Genomic DNA, 21,948 nt, shown 5'->3' with positions numbered 1-21,948 from the left:
GTGACCCGGTTTACCCAGATGACCCGACCTGGTTTCAACGCTGTAATAGAACGTTCATTATTAGAGACACTAGTAGAAGTGGTCCAAATGCATGCATGTGTGTCATTAAAATAGGACAGTGAATGAGTATCTTTCTAGGTGTCCTACCGGAGGAGTTTCTCTGTATCGATGCACCCATATATGCTGTAGTGTGGAGCGGGCCTATGTTAGTGCACTGTGGTGGGATTTGACTGAATAAAGACAGTACTTTTGAAAAGAAAGCATAATGCTTACATGTTCTGGACACATCATGGTTTATTTTGAAGTCCACCTGTCTAATTAAGACGATCTGCTAGATAGGTTGGCTGCATTGGAGCTATAACAAGGAATCAACAGTAGTATAAAGGTGGTCTTTCAATACAGGTGGCTACTAATACAGGTTGTACTGTGCTTGTACACTTCCATTGTATAAGACCTAGTTGGGAGTGATCATTAGAAGGGTACACTACCATACAGTAATAATAAAATTCCATTGCATACCACAACATATTTAATTATATCTCTTGAACCCATTGTGGTCCCAACCACAAAAATTTTATCGAACACCTAATGATTATTCACTAAAAAATCCAAAGAATTTTAAACAGCATTTTTTTTGGAAATATTAAGAACTAGCATTGGTACCAGCCCTATATGCAGGGCAACGTTGAAACCGGGTCACTACTGCTGACCCGGATTTGACCCGGATTAATTAAAGCCGAGACGTATTTCGGCTAGTCTCGAGCGAGCAAACGAGTCTACATTTTGAGCGTTGGATTCGTGTTGAGTAAATATTGCAACTTCAGCCTAGCTGTAGGTTGAAGACCAAAAAAAAAAAAGGTCTTCACCTACTGACAATAGCTACCCCTCACCATAGATACCCTCAATTTCGTGCTACATATTACACTTACTAACAAATGAAAGTGGCTGAGCGTATGTTGGTAATGCGATAAGTGGGCGTGGCTCATGAAAGAGCTACGCGATAGCGTTTATAAATTTCACGTCGTCTAACGAACAATTTCGTTTCTCATTTGATCCAATCCGGGTCAGACCTGGATGACCAGGAGTAAATGTGACCCGGATGACCCGACCCGGTTTCAACGCTGGTGCAGGGACCACATTATAATAACACCTAAGCTTTAAATATCATATCCTGCAGCATGCATGGTGATATCATTCTTAATACCACCATCATGCAAAGTATACCAAAATGATGGGAAGTATGCAGGTACTCCTGAATCTGCAAAATTGCAGTATCTAAGCTAAAGGCTACTGTAGCAATGCGTATGCTTATAACACACAGGTGTGGACAATGTGGATGGTCAAGATTATGCAGGCTATTATGCAGGCTATACATGTAGCATTATTTGATAATATAATGACCACAAAAGACATTAATTTATTGGTACCTGCTCTACAATGCAGAAGTTGCCACATTGCATATTATAAGTTGGGAACATAGCTAATGTAATGGAAACCATGCATTAAAATTCATTGTTGCATGTATAATGAATATCACTTTTAAACAGCATGAGGCCATCCTACAAGTACACTGGGATGATGAATGCATACAGATAATTTTAAACAGCAGAGCTGCGTGTATGTAGCTACATAAGCAAAGACAACTGTAATATTGGGTCTGGGTTTTTTCTACATTCTTCAATGTTTTAATTACATGTTTCTGACTCCCTATTTTCACAGGCTTTAGCCTCCTCACAGGTCCCTAGTGAGATAGCATTACTACTGTACATACCTATAATATTATGTCTAACAAACAGGCGCAAACTATATTATATGGTGTTAGTATAGTATCTGTCATGTAGGCCATACATATGACATTTAACTTACTGATAACTAAAAGAAACTACATAATGTAGGGTGCAGTACATGCCTACGGTACAGGCTGAACTTTGTATGTTAACAATACTACACTCCCTAATGTTCAGTTTACTACACTACAACCTATACCTATTGTTATCACCTCTAATCTCCATGATTCCTACATTTACAGCACTACTATACTGTATGATATTTTGAGTAAGCTACTACTGACTATTATCATCTATTGTCATCACCTTTGTACAGCTACTACTAACTATTATCAACCAATACAGTAGAACCTGTTAATCAGGATGCTTGAAAAATGAGGACACTTGCATAATCTGGACACTTGGTAATGGTACTAAAGTATCCCTTAGCAAACTGACCTGAAAAATCAGGAAACCTTTATAATCAGGACACTTTTGGTCAGTCTCAAGGTGTCCTCAATACACAGGTTTCACTGTAGAGTGAGAAGAATAGCATGAAAAGAACATAACAGGAAAAAAAAACTGTTACCAAAAACTGCCAAAATGAAAAAAAGTAGTAGCAAAGAAGGTTGTTGAAAAAAGAAAAAGTTGCAACCAAAAGGTTTTTAGAAAACCAGAAAAAAACATTGATAACAACTAGGATTTGAATTCACAATGTACCAGTTCCAAGCTTCACATTCTACCACTTGCACTAAATGTCACTTATAATTACAGCATGTTTGAAAGTTGTTTATAAAGGCATGCATAAGTTGAATGGAATAGGTGTTTATTTGTGGCTTATAGAAAGAATACAAGGAAATTTTTGTCTACACCCTTGCACTAAATGCGCTGTAAACAACGAATGACAGCAGCTGGAAGCTTCACTTAAATGCTAGCTTAATCCTAGATGATGAGTGCTTTGTGTAGTGCCAAAACCACTTCGATACCTACAGCAACTGGTGAGAAGAATGTGTGAACTCAAATGGAATGCAGACAGACGGCTTTTCAGCTTTCTACATATAGATTTAAGTTTTCAACTAAGTACCTTTTCAACCTTAATTGTGGTGATATCCCATAATTTATAACATCATTCATTTAAAAGGTCAATCAACAGTCAGGTCCACTGAAATGCTGAAATACACTTTTACTATTATCAATCCTTGCTACTAGTGGGATAGGTTGGTGCATGCGATCTAGCCAGATTTTGTTTTGTAGATATAACGCATTTTAGTGTATTGTGGTTAGTCAATTATGTTATGTCATAATGCATCAGACAAAGAAACTTTAGTACACATGAGGTGCCATTAAAGTGACAGGAGTGTCCTTGTACAGCTAGGTTCGATTTAATTTCATGTCATATCTACCATAACAACTTGAAACATGGTAAGAACTTGTACTGCAGCCAGTTACAGGCCTACGAGCGAATTATTCACACAGGTCTTGTGATGAAGAATGTTCGAGAATGCCTGTTAAAGGGACTATAAATCAACAGTGCAATGGTCAAAGAACATCTACGTTTATTTCTTGGATGCTTTGAATACATTTAAAGGTCCAATACAGTGGATGGAGGTAGAGAAACGCAAGGAAAAAACAATTGTGATGGCACCACTGGCAAGATATGCATGAGATATTATCCCTACCAGGCGGAGAGGCAACACAGGAAAGTGTAACATAGATACCATTGTTTGTTCATGGTACTAATAACCCAGCTTTGTAAGCAAACTGAACTACTCTTACCTCAGTAAAGCTTAATCGTGAAGCCAGTGTAAAGAACTACACTAGGATGAGCTACAGGCAACTACAAAACTGCTCCACTATTGTTTTCCAGCAGAACGTTCAAGTAATCTTGGAACACTATAAAATTGAAAAGGAGAGCTTGGAATTGCCACCTGCACATTAGACTTTCACTGTTTATCCATTGTAAAGTGTGTATTAACAGTACTTCCGGTTCTTTACCTAACTTACGTCACAACATGAAGTAACTAGACTTTGTGGCTTAATATGCTGGTATAATAACATAATTGAATTATTAAAAAGGTAATTTTGTGCATTGCATGATACAAACAACCTATTAATTTAATAAAATGGAAAGCAAATTTTCCATTTCAGTGGACCTTTAATTGGTAAAATTTTATTTTAAGATATTAACACTGTACAAAGTTACAGTTGATTTTGTAACTTGAGATGGACCAAATTTTCATGAAATACTCAAAATATTTGCTGTTATAAATCAGAATCCATGTGGAGTGGGGGGGTTAGAAATTGGTATGGGTGATGAGCACCATAGGTACTACAAACACACTAAGGTTCATTAAAATCCAAGAGGTGACCTAAATTCCTTGTTGATTAGACACAGAATGACCCTCACATTAGATCACATACAGTACTGCTCAAATGTATCGTCGTCTCATGAGAGTGCAAGTAATAAAATACTTGCAAATTAGAGGGCGTGGGACCCATTTTAATTGCATTTATCTGGTTTCATTTGGGATGATTATTCGTGAGCGAAACAAGGTCCACGCTCTTTAATTAGAAGGTTTTTAATTGCTCACACTCTCGTGAGACAACATTACATTTGAGCGGTACTGTACTTCATTATACAGTTTAAGTGACTAAACGTTGAGGCTAGGCTAAGGGTGTACTGGTATGGATTCTATTACAGACGTACGATATCTCTTTTAATGCTATTTGGTGCCAGGATTTAACATTCAATTAAAGGTGAACAGCATGTATGTGCTTCTCTTTTAAACCATGTGTCTACATCATTGCTCATGCATGTCTCTCCGAACCCATGTGAACCAAATTAAAAAAGACTGCTTGGTAAAAGAATTGGTGTAAGAAAAGTAGATAGAGACCATAAAACAAGTAAACTTTGTCCATGTGAGCAATTACATACTTAAATGATCAACATTAGCAACAAATACATGCTGCATATGTGCATCGTTTTTAAGAAGTGGCACAGTCTACCGTCTACATCAAGTTATTTTCTCACTTGTGTAAAGTCTAATCATATCATACAACAAAACATATTTTAATAAGACAGGTAAAAAAATTATTTGTTCCTTAACCACACTAATTTGTTAATGCATTGTATGGCTGAAGTACATTTGTATGTGAAAAGAGGACAATCCCAAACCCATTATAAAGATTTAAATTGGTATTATCTTAACTAAAACACTATGATTACCTTTCCTACATGCAGTGTCTTCACCACTCCAGCTTCCATCACTCTGACAGGTCCTAGTGTCACTACCAATTAGCTCATAACCAGTGTTACAAGTGAAACTACAAGTGTCTCCCTCATAACCCACTCCTATTCTACCAGAACTACAAGAAATTCTTCCGTTGGTTGGTGGTGGTAAGTTTTCACATTGGATTTCTAAAGAACATTAAGCAAATCATAGTTTGATTACAGTACATAAACTAACCAAACAAAAGCTGAATTAAGGGCTGTTGAGGGTTTGTGATACAATCTTCACTGCTTGTATTTACTGATATTGTGGTTACATCATCACCGCTAGTAATAACAGTAGTCATATTCCCTCCATCACAATCATGAACACTTGATCCATTACCACTAATAGTATTAACTTGATAACGTACATTAGATGGATGATAACATCCAATAACATCTCCTGAATTAAACTCTATCCTCTCATTATCACTAACAACTATCTCTGCTAACCAGTACCCATCCATTGCTCTTACTTCACTATCTTCTAATACAATTTCACCACCAATTCTTTCATAAACACTGGGATCACCTGACATGGGACGCCACACTTGAAAGCTAGGATACTCACTACCACTATTATTTAATGATAGACTAGCAGTAATATGTGTTATTCTTCCATCACTGTTACTACAGTTAATATATGGAATGATCACTTGTCTGTCAACTCCTAATAATTTATCTCCAGTTTGATTAATACTGATATCAGCTATACATTCTAAGGAAATCAATAAGAAAAATAAATACATTTGTGAAAATGCTTTACTATTGTTTGAAAAGTTTCATTGTATATATACGTATACTATGTATAACAGTTGCAATGCAATTTGCATGCAATCAGTCATAATGTACTAGTGCATGGTTAAAGTTTTTTTCTTCATTTTTTTATCTTCGCCAATAATGCAGCCTTATTATTAATAATCAGCTCTTGTTACACTTTCAAGCATTCTTCTCATTAGTTGCACGTGTATTAGCACGGCTTTTGCACCAAAGTGCTCATCAGATAAGAATAAAAGTAAATCTTTTATAGTGCATTAGATACAAGGGTGTAGAGCAAAACGTGCTGGAATTCTTTCTGTAAGCCTCATTTAAACTGTAACTGAACACCTATGTTGTTCAACTCACGCATTCCTTTATAAGCTACTTTAAAAATGAAAGTTTCTTGAGCTCAGCAGTTAGAGCAGTGGCAGAGGAAGTAGTTGATATGAGGGGGGCTGAACAAAATATAGAATCTCTGGCAGCAGGGGGTTTGGGGGGGCACAGCCCCCCAGAAGCTGTAGCTATTTTAGCTTTCACAATGTCTCAAAGTTCATCAAGATTAATTCATAGCAATTTTATAGGTATATACAATTTAAAGCATTATAACTAAAACACCAACTTTAAGTCAAAACTATTTAAAACAGGCTATTTGCTAGTTAAAAACTTTTTTGGTAAAGTTTTCGCTGTTGACCACAGGGTTAATGAACATAATATTATAGCATTTATAAGCAGTACAAAACAGCCTATAGCCACCTGGAAACACTTGATACATTGGTAATACACCAACTCTTACAGTTCGACTCCCGCTGTAGGCAACTTTTTTAAAAGCTATTTATTATTATGAAGGCCTTGACTGCTCTATTAGGATATTTGAGTGCTCTATTAGAGTATGTCGATCTTTATCACAGTTTTCAGTCCCACTCCAAGAAGGATAATTTCGGTGTGATATTATTCTGAGGGGGAGGCTAAGCTCCCCCTCAGCAGAGCAAGGGGCTTCAGTCCCCTAGCCCTCCTCTTTATTTCTGCCTATGAGATAGAACATGTGCTTGATTATCAAGAAGTATGGGAATAAAATCCAGCTGGTGGCATTATGTTTATTTTCACTGTGGCACCAATTGGTATTTAATAGCAGTTAAGTGCACCAAAATAGTGATATCATAAGTAGCAAATCAGATTCAGAAGCCATCTAAGCATTTAAAGATTTATATAGTTACCAATTAGAAGTTAATGGCCACACAGAATTGAATACGGTACCGCTGAAATGTAACATCATCTCTCAAGAGTGCAAGTGATTTGCTAATTTATGGGAATGGCACCCATCTCACTTGCAAGAATTCATCCCAAATATAAATGGGATGAATACTCAATTAGCAAGCTTTTTACTCTTGTAAGACGATGTTGCATTCAAGCAGTATGTACCATAGATGTACACTACTGCTGGGTGGTACAATTGTATTTTCATCATTTATGACTAGTATATTAAAACTTATAAATTTAAAAATGAAGTAGGGATTCAAGCGATAAAAAGTAGTGAAACAAGCGATGAACAATGGTAGCTATTACAGCATAGTTCAGTGAGAAATACCTACTTTGGCATGGTATAACAATTATTTTGTGTTCAATGCCAAAATAGGGATACAATGCCAAAGTAGGGATTTCCCACTGAGCTATGCTGTAATAGCTACCATTGTTTATCTCTTGTTTCACTACTTTTTATCTCTTGAATTCTACTTCATTTTTAAATTTATAATTTTTAATATACTAATTTGTTTAATTTTTTGTTAAAGCATATACAGCTAGCTATAAACATGTGACTGTTCTATTAGGGTGACTGCTGTATTAGAGTATCATGAGTCATGTGTACTTGCCATAAAAGGGTGTAGTCGCCATGGTTTTGACTGATTTATTAGTATCTCGAATCGGCCTACCAACTTGAAGGTGTGTGGTCACAAATATAGCTAGCTTAAAAGGGCGTGGTCATTGTGGTTTCGATCGATAGATCGATAATACGTAGAATAAAAAATGAGCATGATCTTGTGACCTATATATCATGGAGTACTGGTACCTCCGTAACAGTAGTGTAGTCTAAGTGCCTTAAATAATTTTGTGGCATCTATTATGCTGCTGAATAAAGAAAGTGTTGATATGGAAAATTAATGCCTCGATGTGGTTTCGTTGGATGAAAAAGAAGACAAGCAGCCTGATTGAAGATAGAAGAAAAGACAAGGCGTACAGGGCGCACACTCGTCAGAACCCCAAAGGGCACATCCCACCGGTGTGTTTGTTGTTATGGCATAAAATGGTGACTGTTCACTGCTTCGTTTGGGCTTTAGGCTTGCAACTGTGCTCAGTGAGTGAGTGAGTGAAACGATATTTCGAGTTTTGACGATTTAAAAAAAATTCTATATCCGACTGCCAGTAAGCATTTTCTTGTTCTTAACACTACATTTGATGTTATATAGATAGGCTAATATTATTCTATAAAGGTGATTTTTGTTGCATAAGAAGTTTCTAAGCTGGTTTTTAAGGCGGTAATTTTGGCAGCACGTGTCACTTTTGATGCAAACCCTACTTAAACAGTACTACCATACTGCTTGATATTAAGTTAATACCAGTATGCATACCGGAATGTCAATCAACATATACTATCATATCATTGAGTGGTACTGTAATGCTGTGAGTAGACATCCCTAAGGGGTTAGTAGCATTTTAACTGAGTCTTTGTTGCTTGTAGAGTACCACATGTCCTGAGCCTACTTGTGACTTATACCTTGTTGACCATTAATAGCTTTTCCTCACACCTTACAACCTTATGCTTTTCTTGTCTCTTACTTTTACTGTGAATTTGATGATATATCGTAATACTGTGATATTTAGTGTAAATGATATACAGTACTGTTCTCATTTTTTATTAATATCGCTCAGCACTAACATGCACTACAAAGCATGAAAGGTGGTCACTATGTGATAATGGAATCACACATATTTTTGTACATTGTACATGCAGTCAAAATTGCACTCAAATGTGTGTGATTAGTGACACTGATTACCTATATGCAAATAATACAGTACAAAAGAACATAGATTCATCTGCTTCAGTTGATCATTGAGCTTGCAGGAAAAAGATGTGAAAAGGCAATCCCAAAGCCCCGATTGTACATTGTAGGAAGGCTTTGTGGCTTGTAAAATTACAAAAGAACTGATATCTATGTATGCCAAACAAAGCTAGCTGAGAGAAACAGTATATGTGACCCGGTCTGCAAAAAAGGGTCTTATAGCCTTTTCAATTGCATATATATGGTAACCCATAACTTGACTGGTGAATATGGTACAAACCTACAATTTGGTCACTCAACAACCCTAACCTGGCAGTAGCTGTGGGTGTAATTACATGGTGATAGCTTTAGTAGATTAGGAGTTATGATTATCCAAACATGGATAATTGGAAAGGCTATAAGACCCCTTTTCGCAGACCGGGTCACATATATATAGAGTCATGATATTAAAGGTGGCGGCCATAATATATGAAAGTAATTTCAGTAGTGCCACCTTGCATGTTTTCTTTAGCTGCCACCTTTGATTTCATGACTCTTTTAATATTTTGAAGTTCGTATTGATTTTTCACAACCTAGCACAGACATACGTATGCATGTACAGTACATATACAATATACATACCTTGCTTACAGATTGGTTCACTACCACCCCAACTTCCATTACTCTGACAGGTCCTATTGTCACTACCAGCTAGACCATAACCAGTGTTACATGTGAAACTACAAGTGTCTCCCTCATAACCCACTCCTACTCTACTAGAACTACATGACATTCCTCCATTGGATGGTGTTGATAAGATATCACATTGTATGTCTACAACATATAACATACATAATGTTTACATTAACGGCAGCATTACTCAACATACCAATTGTAAATTGTATCAATGGTTGCACACCATTTATGGTTATGCCTTGAGAACTCAAGTTGAATCTACTTGAAGCATCAGCAACGTTATGAGCATAAAGCCTATATCCTGCTGTTTTAATACTCCACACTCTATAACGTGTGTCAGGTGGATGATAATATCCTATAACATCTCCAGCTTCAAACTCAATTCTGTCATCATCATTAAGAGTTATATTTACTAGCCAGTAAGTGTTGTTGTTATTATCAACTTCTTCAACTACTTCACTTTCTACTAACTGAACTTCATCCACTTTATCAAATACATCACCTCCAGGTGTTGCTGGATGCCACACTTGCAAGTAAGGATCAGTTCTACCACTAGATACGCTGTCCATACTAGCAGTTATACCAGTTACTCTACCATTACAAGTAAAGTTAGCACGCGGAACAATAATTTGCAGTTGTTCTGACAAGCTTTGATTTCCTCTCTGTTGTACTGTAACTTGTTCAAAGCAACCTTCACAACCTAACAACAAACACCAACTTTGTTAAACATGCAGTACCCTTTCACAGCTCACTAAATGTCTGATCTATCCTCATATATACAAGTATTATAACTAAACTGTACATCATGCTAAAATAGTAATGCAAAATGAAACAAAACTTGGGCTCTTTGTGAAACAACTGTTTGCGATAATAATAGTTCCTACAATATGCATGGGTCAATTAGATTTAACCTCATTTGTACTGAAATTCATATCTTTGTCTTAATCACCTTTAGGTGCCATTTAAATTGAGTAATGACTATAGTGACTGTTAAAGCAACTGATTGTTCTATTAGAGTACTTTAAACTACGTAACAAGACACACAGTGGCGTGTCATACAACCGAGAAATCTGGTATGTCACACTGTGGGAATATTGACAGAATAAAAGATAATGTGATTTTCATGCCTGCATACTGTAGCTCCATGGTCCCTTCTCCAAAGCACACCACTATACAGGTAGGGTAGGCCACAAAGCAAATTTTATTCAGTTCACATTAGCTATTTGTGAGATGTAATTCATACGTCACAGGTGACATTTAAACTGCCTATAATGTGTTGATGCTATATTTGATTTTCTTCAAATTTGAAGAAGTGTATTAAAAGTCTAATTTGTGTACAGATCAGATAAAGAACTAACAGATTTAAAAAAATACAAGTGAAATTTGTTGAACATCTAAACTATCTCGATTTCTTATAGGTCTAAGTAAACTACTGAGGTACATTCCTTCTTTGACAGAATGGAATCAGGTTAAAGGTGAAGGAATACTAACATAAAAACAAATACAGTTATGTTTCTATAGTGCATAATTGAGACTTGCTAATAGAGGTGAAACAAGTGTCATTAAAATTCTATTTGAAGTAAGTAAAATTTAGTGGCAGAACTAGGTGGGTTTCTGTAGTTAATTTTGACAGAAATCCCTTTTTAATTTAGTTCAGTAATTACCGTAATGACATGCATCATATAGCAAAATACTAAAACAACGGTAGCATACATGTACTGTAAGTGCAATGAAATGCATCACAATTGAAGTTAACATGCATGCTACAGATGTAGGAATATTAAGCACACACTGTGATCTAAGGGTGTGCTAACCTAAGCGCGATAGTAATGTTGAGATGTTTTCAAGCATTACAGAATTCATAAACCGGTTTAATAGGTTTGGGACACACCACGCTGTCGAAGATTGAATGAATCAGTAAAACAAAAGTTCTAAGTAAAACAGGACTGTATGTCATTTGCTCTTGTTGTGGGACAGTGGTCGGTGAAGATAATGCGCCACTAGCTAGTGGAAAATGTTATATGTAATTAGCATTAAGGCAAAGTAGGCAATGATAGAGCTCGGTGTGGTGGAAGGGTGGTGTGTATAGTTAGGCAAAAATACTAGACTGTGTATGTATGAGCACATATGTGTAATAGAGTCCTTAATAAATGGTGGCAGTTGCCACTACCTCCAAGGGTGACCACAGCAACCAACATGTTAATTAGCATCAAATATAGCTATTAAACCCTCAGCAACACTTTACTTTTCTCCTCCCACTGCATTAAAAATGATTGAGATACTTTAGTAGAGCAGTCCAGCAACTACTCTAATAGAGCAATCAAAGCTAAGGCTTAGTCACAATGTTTGCCCTACAGTTTGTTTGATTATTCTCCAGCATTGGATTAACTGTGAGTGTTAACTAAAATTATCCTAAAATTCTAAAATCTTAAATTTGCTCAAGTAGCTATGCCCTTGGACACCTTATTCTAAGCTATACTATACCATTTTTTAGAAACTTCCTCTTCAAAATCTTAGATCTGCCACTGGAATCATTGTGGAAACCTTGGTTAGCTAAATATGTGACTGGATTTGCAAAAGGGAGTCTTCACACACTGCAACCTTGGCATTTCATAGCTTCAGATTGGAAAAGGCCAATGACTTAAAATTTGGTCAGTATAATTAATTTTATAGTGTGCATCAATGAAAGCATAATAGATGGAGAAATTTCAGGTTGATATGATTCATGAACACTAAGTAAGTTCGTAGAATTGGATTTGTGTGAAAGAGCTAGCTCTTTTGAAAATTTGGTCACATATCTAGGTGCAAACCCTATTAACTGAATGGAGTTGAAGATTGTGGAGTTATGATATGAATCCAAACACAGTAAATAAGCATGCACACATCAACACATTTGTTGTTCTTGTCCTCATTAATGGTACATTTGGATGGTCTATGTACAGAAATGCATTCCATTCTCCATTTCCATTGTTTCCAATTGCCCACCATAAACACATGTTTGGCAAAACAAGAAATATTGAGCTATTCTTTGTTGTCAATCTATATTTTCAAAATTATGTACAGACCTCTTGAAAGTGATTTAGAAACATGCTTGGGTTGATTGTACTAGCTTGTTTCTGGTTCATTTTTGGCAGGAACACACAGACCTTTGTAATAATTTCACTGAACAATAATGATATTCTATACTTAACCTGTGAACAGTGGTATTGCTCTTTCTTTAATAATTAGACCATGACTCAATGATATGACAATATTTGAGGAGGGCAGGATGGTTAATGGGGTTTTGTCCTGTCACTTAAAATCTTATGAAGTAGCACTAGATCTCCTACATACGGTATGTAGCTGCAGTACATACAAGAGGGAGGTATACAAACATACCAGAAAAGAATGTGCCAGGCTTAACTTGTCATTGTCTACTGTCAGCAGTTTGTAAGTTACATCTATACACTGGGGAAGTACTGATAACATATTCATATAGTCACACATATTCTATAGCATATTCATGTGGACAGTTCTATGGTACTTTCAATGTTGTAAGAATTTTCTTCTTAATCCCCCAGCAGCTACTGTAAGATTCTGACCAGTCAGGTTAACAGTCTCATCAGACAAGTACCACCAAGAAAGTTAATAATACATACCCATACAACTCATGATATATGTACACCCTGCAAAGTATTACCAAACTACATTAAACTTATCTCTGAACAACACTTTTCAGGAAAATATATTGAGAAAATTTACTATACATAGGTGCTTACCTGAAAGTTTAAGACAAAGCAGGAATAAAAGTGAAGTCAGAAACATCATCATAAAAACAGTCTATAATGTACACAAGAATTTCTTACATGTGGTAACAGTATAATAAGTACTAGTGGCTGCAATAACATGCAGCAGCATTCACACTATAGCATTAGTGACTGTCTCAGAAATACCTGTATATGTATTTATACTTCACACCTGTATTAGCTGAAACTCCACAAGTAGCTAGCTACTGTACACTCACAGTGCATTGCTGTTCAATCAATACGCAAGCAAATTCATATTATATTTTCAAAGGTTTTTATGGCTTTGTGGCAACTGGAAGGCTGGATATTGGTCTGCCCTGTGTCTTCCATTGTCTACCTGTCCCAAATTCTATATAGCACCCCTATGTGTACACTTGTTAACAACACTACTGAAAAAATAATGATGTTGCAGGAAATCTGAAGGAAACTTCAATCCTACATAATATTGTAAGGTAAAAAAAAATTAATATTGTGGCATAGCTTTGCAATGGAAATTTGGTATAAGGATTGGTTAGCTATGTACAATAAATTAAATACATTAAATTGCAATTTTACAAACTATCCTACGTGAAAACAATATATACAGGTTTCTGTTGAGAAAGTCACATTAATGTACATGCAGTGAACATAAAGTACAAGTACAGTATGACATGTAGATATAAGGCTTTCCCCATGGAGTGTAGAGTAGTACAACTGATAATATTTTTTATCAACATCAAAATAATCGTATTAATTCATTTAATCACATCAAAAGAAATTTCAGCAAAGTAGAGCGGTGCTGCACCTCTTGGCTACATTTTACCAGGGATGTGATTGAATTTAAAAATAAACTATAGTATGAATGTTTGTACTTGCTTATATCCCTCAATATGTCAAAAGTGTGATGCATTAACAAAAGGTGTTCTTGACCATAGGTAAAATACATATTTTTGGAGTCCTGTAGAATTATGAACATCACACGATTAAAATTTTATGCATTGTGTTAAACTATGTCAAAGCTTAGAATCCTTTACACAATAGCAAATTGATTTACAGAACAATGAATAAACAAATAATATGTATTACGTTGCTATGTGTAATATAATATTGTAAAAATATGTGACTGGATATGCAAACTTACAGAAAGTGAAGTCATGCCAGCCAAGTCAAATTATTGTTACTTGTGTATGCTTAAATCATTATTTGGCTAACATGTTTACTCTTTCCTATTACCTATAGCTGTAATGTACATAACGTGACTGGATCTGCAAAAACCTGAGATACCGGAATACAGTAGTACAAGCCTGGTACGAAGAGTTAATAAAATCCATAAATTGTTAAAATACTTCATTATTTGTAAAAACAAGCTCCAAAAACCAAAATCTAGATATCAATCCTATTTGTCTACTCAAGAACCTACTCGATCATTGGCAAGAAAGATTTTGTTAGTTGCAGTAGACTATGGAAGAAAACATTAACGTGTTTGTTTGCGCTTTGTTGGAAAGGTAATGTGCTGTCAAATTGCTTCATTGATTCAGCTTGATATGAGGAGAAGAAAAGGATATAGGGGAATGCTACCCAGTAACGCATTCACCTGCTCATGGTGAATACGATGGTACAAACCAATACTGTCATGGCCAAAATTTTTGTGGGAAACGTGTAGACTTTCATGGTTATTCAGTAAAAGTGAACAGCACTAACTGTTATATTGGATGTTGATAAAAGCTCTACAAAACTTAAGTTTTATCATTGGGCTTTTATAGATCTGTACTGTATTGCAGCAGATACACTGTATAGTCCTGGATTTATAGCATACAGTGTAGTTTGGGTGACTTTTAATGACTGGCTAAAACTTGGGGGGTCCGCAACTCGGAAAAATCCTGTAATCCAAATCAAATAATTGAATTCACGTCTTTGGATTTGGCAAGATTTCAGAGCATTAAAAATCTTAGATATCTGGATTAGTAGCATCACGTGATATGTAGCATACAGAAATACACAGAATATTTTCTCAAGTTCTCTGTAAACTGGTGGGGTTGCTGCACGTAGCATATGTGACAGTGCAAATATGGATATATACAGGAAATATACAGAACTTTAGAACTATTTTTAGAGATTTCAGATTTCAAAATCAGAGATTTCAATAAGATTTCAAAGAGGGCTGTATGAGATTTCAAGGGAGTTGAGGACCCTTTTCTAAAAACTAGCTGTTTTTGCATAATATGATGTGGAAGAAACAGAGTTTTCTGTCATTGTTTCTTGGTTGAAATGGCCTTCTTCTTCCAGCCTTTGCAGGGAAATCACTATGCCTTGATGGATTTGCCAGGTCATGGTGAACAGATTGAGTCAATTCCCATCTTTGCAGCTTGGCCAAACACACAATAGAAGGTATTTTTTGAGAATACTTTGCTGATCTCTCAACTGGGATGACTAGGAAAAACAATATTGATAACAACCATAATAAAGGAATGTGAATTTACTTTATGTGGTTGTCATGACATAATACCACATTCCATTTTGCACAAGTGCATGATGCTTAGTCCCCTAGTGGAGTGAGGGGTCTGGTCTGTATGAACACTAGCACTTGTAAATCTAGAAGCAGTAGCTACTAATTAGATTGTAGCATTTTCAGAATCACTGGATAAGGTTTCCGCATTGACTGGCTTCTTTCCCTTTTTGGCTATTTTTAATCATATTCATAAGTGAAGTCATGAGCAGGATAAGTTGATAATGAATCTAATAATGCTACAAGAAGCTGCGCAAGAAGCACAAGGGTTCTGCACAGCCCATACTGTTAACTATACATTTCAGCTGCACTCAAGTATTGTGATGCTTGACAGACCAAACCTTATCAAAGGGACGGCCAGACTAATACGAATAGTAGCAACACTCAAATGGGTGGGGTTCCAATTATATGCTTGTAAACACATTACTGATGCTTCACCTACGCTTCTCGTTGAGCAGACACATATTTTCCATCAGTTCGCTTGGGTAAGGTACATATTATCTATGGTTTGACCAAGCTTGGTAGCTAATTTATTATTCCATGTGGTGCGATTTCGTACTCGAATTCTTTACAGTACAGGCGGCTATATCAATACACTGCAATAATCGATTATAATGACTTTGAACCAGACAAAAGATTTAGTGATCCTGGTAATCTGGATGATGTTACGCGCATCCCTACGTATGTACGACCGTCGGCGATATAATATGGTTATATAGTCTCGCGCAGCCAGACCCTTTCCTTTGCTCGATGCTTTTCTTTTCCACCCAATCAGATGGCTGCGCAACACTAAGAACTACAGTTAACAAGTTTTCGTACAATCCAACTCACGAATGACGTCTGAACTATATCAGCAATAGTCACATCAGCCGGGGACGCAACAGCCTTCTCAAAATGAAATCAACTTGAGGTGTACTAGCCGGTTTAGAACTAAGCAGGTTCCACCCACAACTTCCTGTCACCGTGATGCCATGCACGTGACGGAAAGAAATTGGATAGTTTACACCGGCATGCTGGCGGCACAATTTATACCCGCAGTCATGGGAATCGTTACAGCAGCTATAGCTCGAGTACTGTAGCTATATCTGACATCTGTGCCGGTGGCACCACAGGTACAGCAGTGTTGGACAAAACTGTGCTGGTCAACCCAGTTGAAGGTTTATTGGCAGGATCAACTCATCAATTCAGACAATTGTACTGTACATGTTTCATTCTCACCAAGGAGCTTTATAGCTAAATGCATGGCAAAAGCACTGTAGACATGTTATTGGTTGCAGTTAACTCTATTAGTTGTCCACTACTCAGTTCCAGTCTCAGTTGCTGGGGTAAGGGACAGTTTTTGTTCAGAATTTGAGAAAGTACCTACTAGACTAATTAGCAGTTGTTCTGTTAAAGCTGACGCGTACATACGTAATTACGTATATCCATAGATACTGTAGACTCCATACCTATAGTATATCTCTAGATATCCAAAATTTGGAATCTGCAAGAGATCAAAAGCAGACTAAAGAAGATTACTTACAGATTTTATATCTGAACTGAACAGATTATAGGCCGGAACTGTTCCTAATCTGTCCAGTTCAGATATAAAATCATATAAGTAATCTGCTTTTGATCTCTTGCAGATTCCAAATGTTGGATAGCTACATAGATAATTCCTTGTCATGATACATATTCTTGGCCATTATTTACAATCATCCCTATGTAATATTCTAGGCTATATCTAGCAATCAGTAATCTCAAGGTCTCATGCAGTGTACAGTAGTAAGCTGCTTGATGAAACTGCTGGAGTATATATCTGCAGGGATACTGCCTCTGTAAGAATATTTTTGGTGAGGAACTGTGTCAAGTATTTGATAGAAACTTTTTCTTAAAAATGTTGCTTGTTTCATTGTTGCTTGGTTTTGTTTTACTGAACTTCTTTCCTTGCCACACCGACCTTATGGTGTTCCATGTTGTGGCCATGTGTACCTGAGGACACACAACAACTTAGTATCTGTATATGTGACCGGGCCTGTGAAAACAGGGCATGTGGGTACATGATTTTTGCCTACTTTTTCAAATTTCCTTGACTCATAACGTTTTATACCAATATGCTATCAGTATGGCAATGAATGTTTTAACACTTAATAAGCATTTAATTGCATGGTTTTATGATGCAAGTTACAAAATTCAAATATTCTGTTCCAGTACTGAGATATGATACTTAGTGTGACGGGATGTAGTTTGTGCCACATGCCCTGTTTTCGCAGGCCCAGTCACATATACACATTTCATCATCAATGATGGTTCTCTCTCTTGACTCCTTCAATCACTGTGTCTTGCTGAATTATCTTTCAAGTTCAGGAATTTTCACTGTTACAATTATAGAGGTGGTTTTATGGCTACCAACATGGCCGATATATAGGACTCACTGTGCATGCATGTGTAAAAGCTAACACTTTTTGCAAAGTTGACGGATAGTATCCCTTAAGCTAGGGAAGTGTTCTAGGGAATTAATGTTTTGGCCATGATTGAGTACATTGCTTTCTATGTAAATGGTGGTTTACTGTTACAACTATGCAGATGACACCACTCTTGAATGAATGACTGGTTGTTAGTTACAGAATGTCATTGAACATGCAGAAGTCTTGGGTTTCACTATAGACAGATCTATAGAACCAGCAGCCTTACCAAAACATCTCTATTAGGGCTCAAACGAATAGTGATTTTTACTATTCGAATATCCTTCAATCAAAACTACCGAATATTCTATTTTTATGAATACCAATTAACTTTGTTGGAGACTCACTGGAATCAACCACTTACGTAAGAATACCGGAGTTGTTTTGTTTGAAATCATCTTGATCACACATGCATGTCAGTCAAATGTGACTAAAACGTGCACAGTTTAGATACATTACATAGGTAACATAAGTGACAGTAGTTAGAATTACATGTACTTATGCATTGAGCAGTTATAATAATTTGTAATTTTTGTTTTAAAATACTAGCATGCTCAAGTGTTCTGGGTTTAAACTTGATTGCAATTGGTTAGCTATAATTCCAGCACAGGAAAAGATGCACTCCGATGAGTTGAAGTAGTTGGAACACAGAAATACTTTTGAACTAAAGGTACGAGTAAACTGTAATGTGAAGTACTGACTTTCCACCATTGTAGAGGAGAAGATTCAAGGGAAGGAACGGTAGCTGATAAATAAGCCCTATATAACTATTTCAGAGACATGATCACCACTTCGACTATTTTCAGCAGAATCATCTTCCCCAAGTAAAATATCTAGGGCAGACAAGTGATGTGGCTCAGAAGCATGTGTTTGAGAATTAGTTTGGCCACTTGCAGTACCAGTAATGTCCCTGTCATACTCAAAGCTGTTGATAAGGTAAATTACTGATGTTTCAAGCAAACATTTCTGTGAGCGGTTAAGAAACTTGGTATCTTTAAACTGTTGATCCAAAAAGGTAGCTAGTAATGGAACACTAGGTTCACTTGGATCAATTTCATTCAAGTTCCATCAATGGGTAAGTTCTCTTATAACAATATTCTTAAAATTTCTAACTGGTGCTGAGTCACCACTTTCAGGCCGCATATTTGTGATAATCCTGTGTATAACTGGTAGCATAGTTGAAACTGAAACATTGTATTCACTGCTGAAGTAGGTAGTGGCTACCTGAAATGGGTACAATACATCTCTTAGCTGTTCTAGAAGATCCCACGATGAAGGTTGTAAATTAAGGTGACAGTGATCTCGTCTGGTTACAGTGCTATCAGCTAGAACTGCACTAATTGGCAACCGTAACTTCAACAGACAATCAATCATGTAATAGACACTATTTCATCTTGTCTTTACATCTTGAACTATCTGTAGTACATCTTGATCTGGTGACATTTGTTGCTGACGCTTCTGCAAAGCAGTATTAGCAAGTTCACTCTTCTTGAAATGCTCAACTAATCTTCGAGCCGCACTAACCACTTGCTGAATTTCATTTACTTCCAGGCCAGCCTTAATACATAATTGCAAATCATGACCAACATAACTTTCACTTGACCAGCATAACTCAGTTTCTCTTTGTTGAGAAATATGCACTCTGGACAGACAATTAACTTAAACTATGATATCTTTGGTGTGTAATTTTATTCATAGGTTGTACTTATTTAGAGTTTTAGTTTTTTAGCTATTTTTAGTAGGTCTAGAACTTTCTCCCTGTAGTACTATATAAACAGATGTGGGCTTGTAAAATTTAGTGCAGTTACTTGAATTATTTTGTGTTGTTTAAACTTTTGAGCCATCCGCTAGCGCTACATGCTAACACTCTTGACCACCCAAACTTCTCTGATAACATTTTTCCAGCACGAACAAAATTTGACCCATTGTCATAAACAAAGCTAACAACCTTTTGTGTACTGATGTCAAATTTCCCAGTATCTCCTCAATCCACGATGAAATATTATCACCTGTGTGCCGTTCAGATACTGGCATGGTACCCAAACAAACTAATTCCATATTCCACTCACCAGATATAAAGTGGGTAGTTAGGCTAATGTAAGCATCATTGACAAGGCTGGTCCACATGTCAGAAGTGATTGATATGTAATTAGCTGCTTGAAGAGTTTGTTGAACTTTGGCTACAGCTTCTTCATATTTGAGCTCAATCAGTATGAGTAAGTTGCAGACGGTAAATGATAGCCTGGGTCATCTAAGCTCATGAGGGTCTGAAAAGTTTCCACATCTATGAAATTTATTAGCCTCAAATCTTTGATGATAACACCAGTTATACGGTCTGTAATAGCCCGATAATAGCCTTTGAACGAGTCCGAGAACACACGGGTAAAACTATCCAGTCTGGTTTGCTTACTTGTAGATGGAGTATCACTCGAATCATTGGTTTTTTATTTATTTATTTTTATTTTTAAAGAAAGAAGAACCGGCCCAAGTTGGCACTCCCATCCACCACACTCTACTCTACGCTAAGATGTTCTATAAAATGGGTTTAGCCTTTTCATACACCTACAGAGCTACTGAAACAGAACCTACAGAACACAGAATAGAAAAAAAAGGAAATGGGGCTTAAATGGCCCCAAGACGCCCCTCCCCCAGTGCAAGGTCAACTGATGCTGGCACATGACCCTTAAAGGGATGACCAGAGGAGGAGCGAGAACCCCTTATGCACATGATGGCAGAGTGCAATAAGGAGAAGCCAAGACGGCAGCGAAGCCAGCACGGCAGCGAAGCCAGCTCATCACCCTACAGTACGGTGATTTCCACTTACAAGATAGGAGGAAGGCCAGGCGTTTGTAAGCCACAGTGGTGGAGGCACCCATGCCTCCAGAAGTTGAAAAAACAAGAGGACTAAAATTACCATGTTCCACCTCTCGCACTCTCTCCTCATACTGACGGCGCTTCGAAGTTTCATGCTGGCAATAGGGATTACAACGGTTTGAAGGGGCATAAGGGTTAAATATTCTAACATCAAAAAAAGTAGGTTCAAACCGAGAACCCCAGAATCCAGAAGCCTTGATGTCCAAGCGAGCACCGACATGTTGGTTAGCTGTACGTAGGGAGAGAGATTCACCACTCAAGGGCTGAAGGGGAGGTTCAGTAGATACATCATGAGAAACCTCTGACATTAATTCTGTAGTAAAATCTCGGATGTCATTGTGGCGGATGGTAGGGAAGGCTCCGTTCGGACAGCTGAGAGCATGTACAATGTTGTTGGATCTGCCACAGACACAGCTGACAGGAAGATTCTTAGGAGACCAACCATAACGGAGAGCTAACGCATCACAAAAGCCACCTTTGTGCAGAGCAAATCCATGACATTCCAAAGGCAAAGTGGAAAGCCAGGAGGATGCACCCTTCTCACCAGCAAGTTTCAGGGACAGTTGGAGATTGTTGGACAAAGTCGAGAAAAACTCTGAAAATCTTTGAGAGAGATTCTGACGTGGTCGCTTCACAAAATGCAGTGTAGTCTAGTGGCGTCTCTTTAAATGTTCAAGCATCGATGATGTCCCTCCATGATATGCAAGTAAACCATCATTATTTCCAACTGGACACAACTGACACTGAACTGATTTTCTGCCCTGCAAGGCACTGAAAAACTTCCACATCACTGAACACCCTCGTACAGGCTCTGCCTTTTGGTGTCACCCTGT

General features: G+C 37.1%; 1 protein-coding gene across 1 annotated transcript in view; it reads right to left on the bottom strand.

Moving 5' to 3' along the window:
* Positions 1-16,758, bottom strand: part of LOC136254705 (uncharacterized) — a 38,808-nt gene extending 22,050 nt beyond the window's left edge. The window contains exons 1-6 of the mRNA XM_066047442.1: positions 16,629-16,758; positions 13,286-13,346; positions 9,721-10,227; positions 9,474-9,665; positions 5,234-5,755; positions 4,993-5,184 (exon numbers count right to left, since the gene is read on the bottom strand). Coding sequence (XP_065903514.1) covers positions 4,993-5,184; positions 5,234-5,755; positions 9,474-9,665; positions 9,721-10,227; positions 13,286-13,337 — 1,465 coding nt within the window. The 5' untranslated portion in view covers positions 13,338-13,346; positions 16,629-16,758. The remainder of the gene's footprint in view (positions 1-4,992; positions 5,185-5,233; positions 5,756-9,473; positions 9,666-9,720; positions 10,228-13,285; positions 13,347-16,628) is intronic.
* Between the last annotated feature and the right edge of the window lie 5,190 nt (positions 16,759-21,948).

Source organism: Dysidea avara, chromosome 4 (genome assembly GCF_963678975.1).
Source record: "Dysidea avara chromosome 4, odDysAvar1.4, whole genome shotgun sequence".
NCBI lineage: Eukaryota > Metazoa > Porifera > Demospongiae > Dictyoceratida > Dysideidae > Dysidea > Dysidea avara.
Note: the sequence above shows the minus strand (reverse complement) of the source record. Positions and strands in the feature narration are given on the sequence as shown.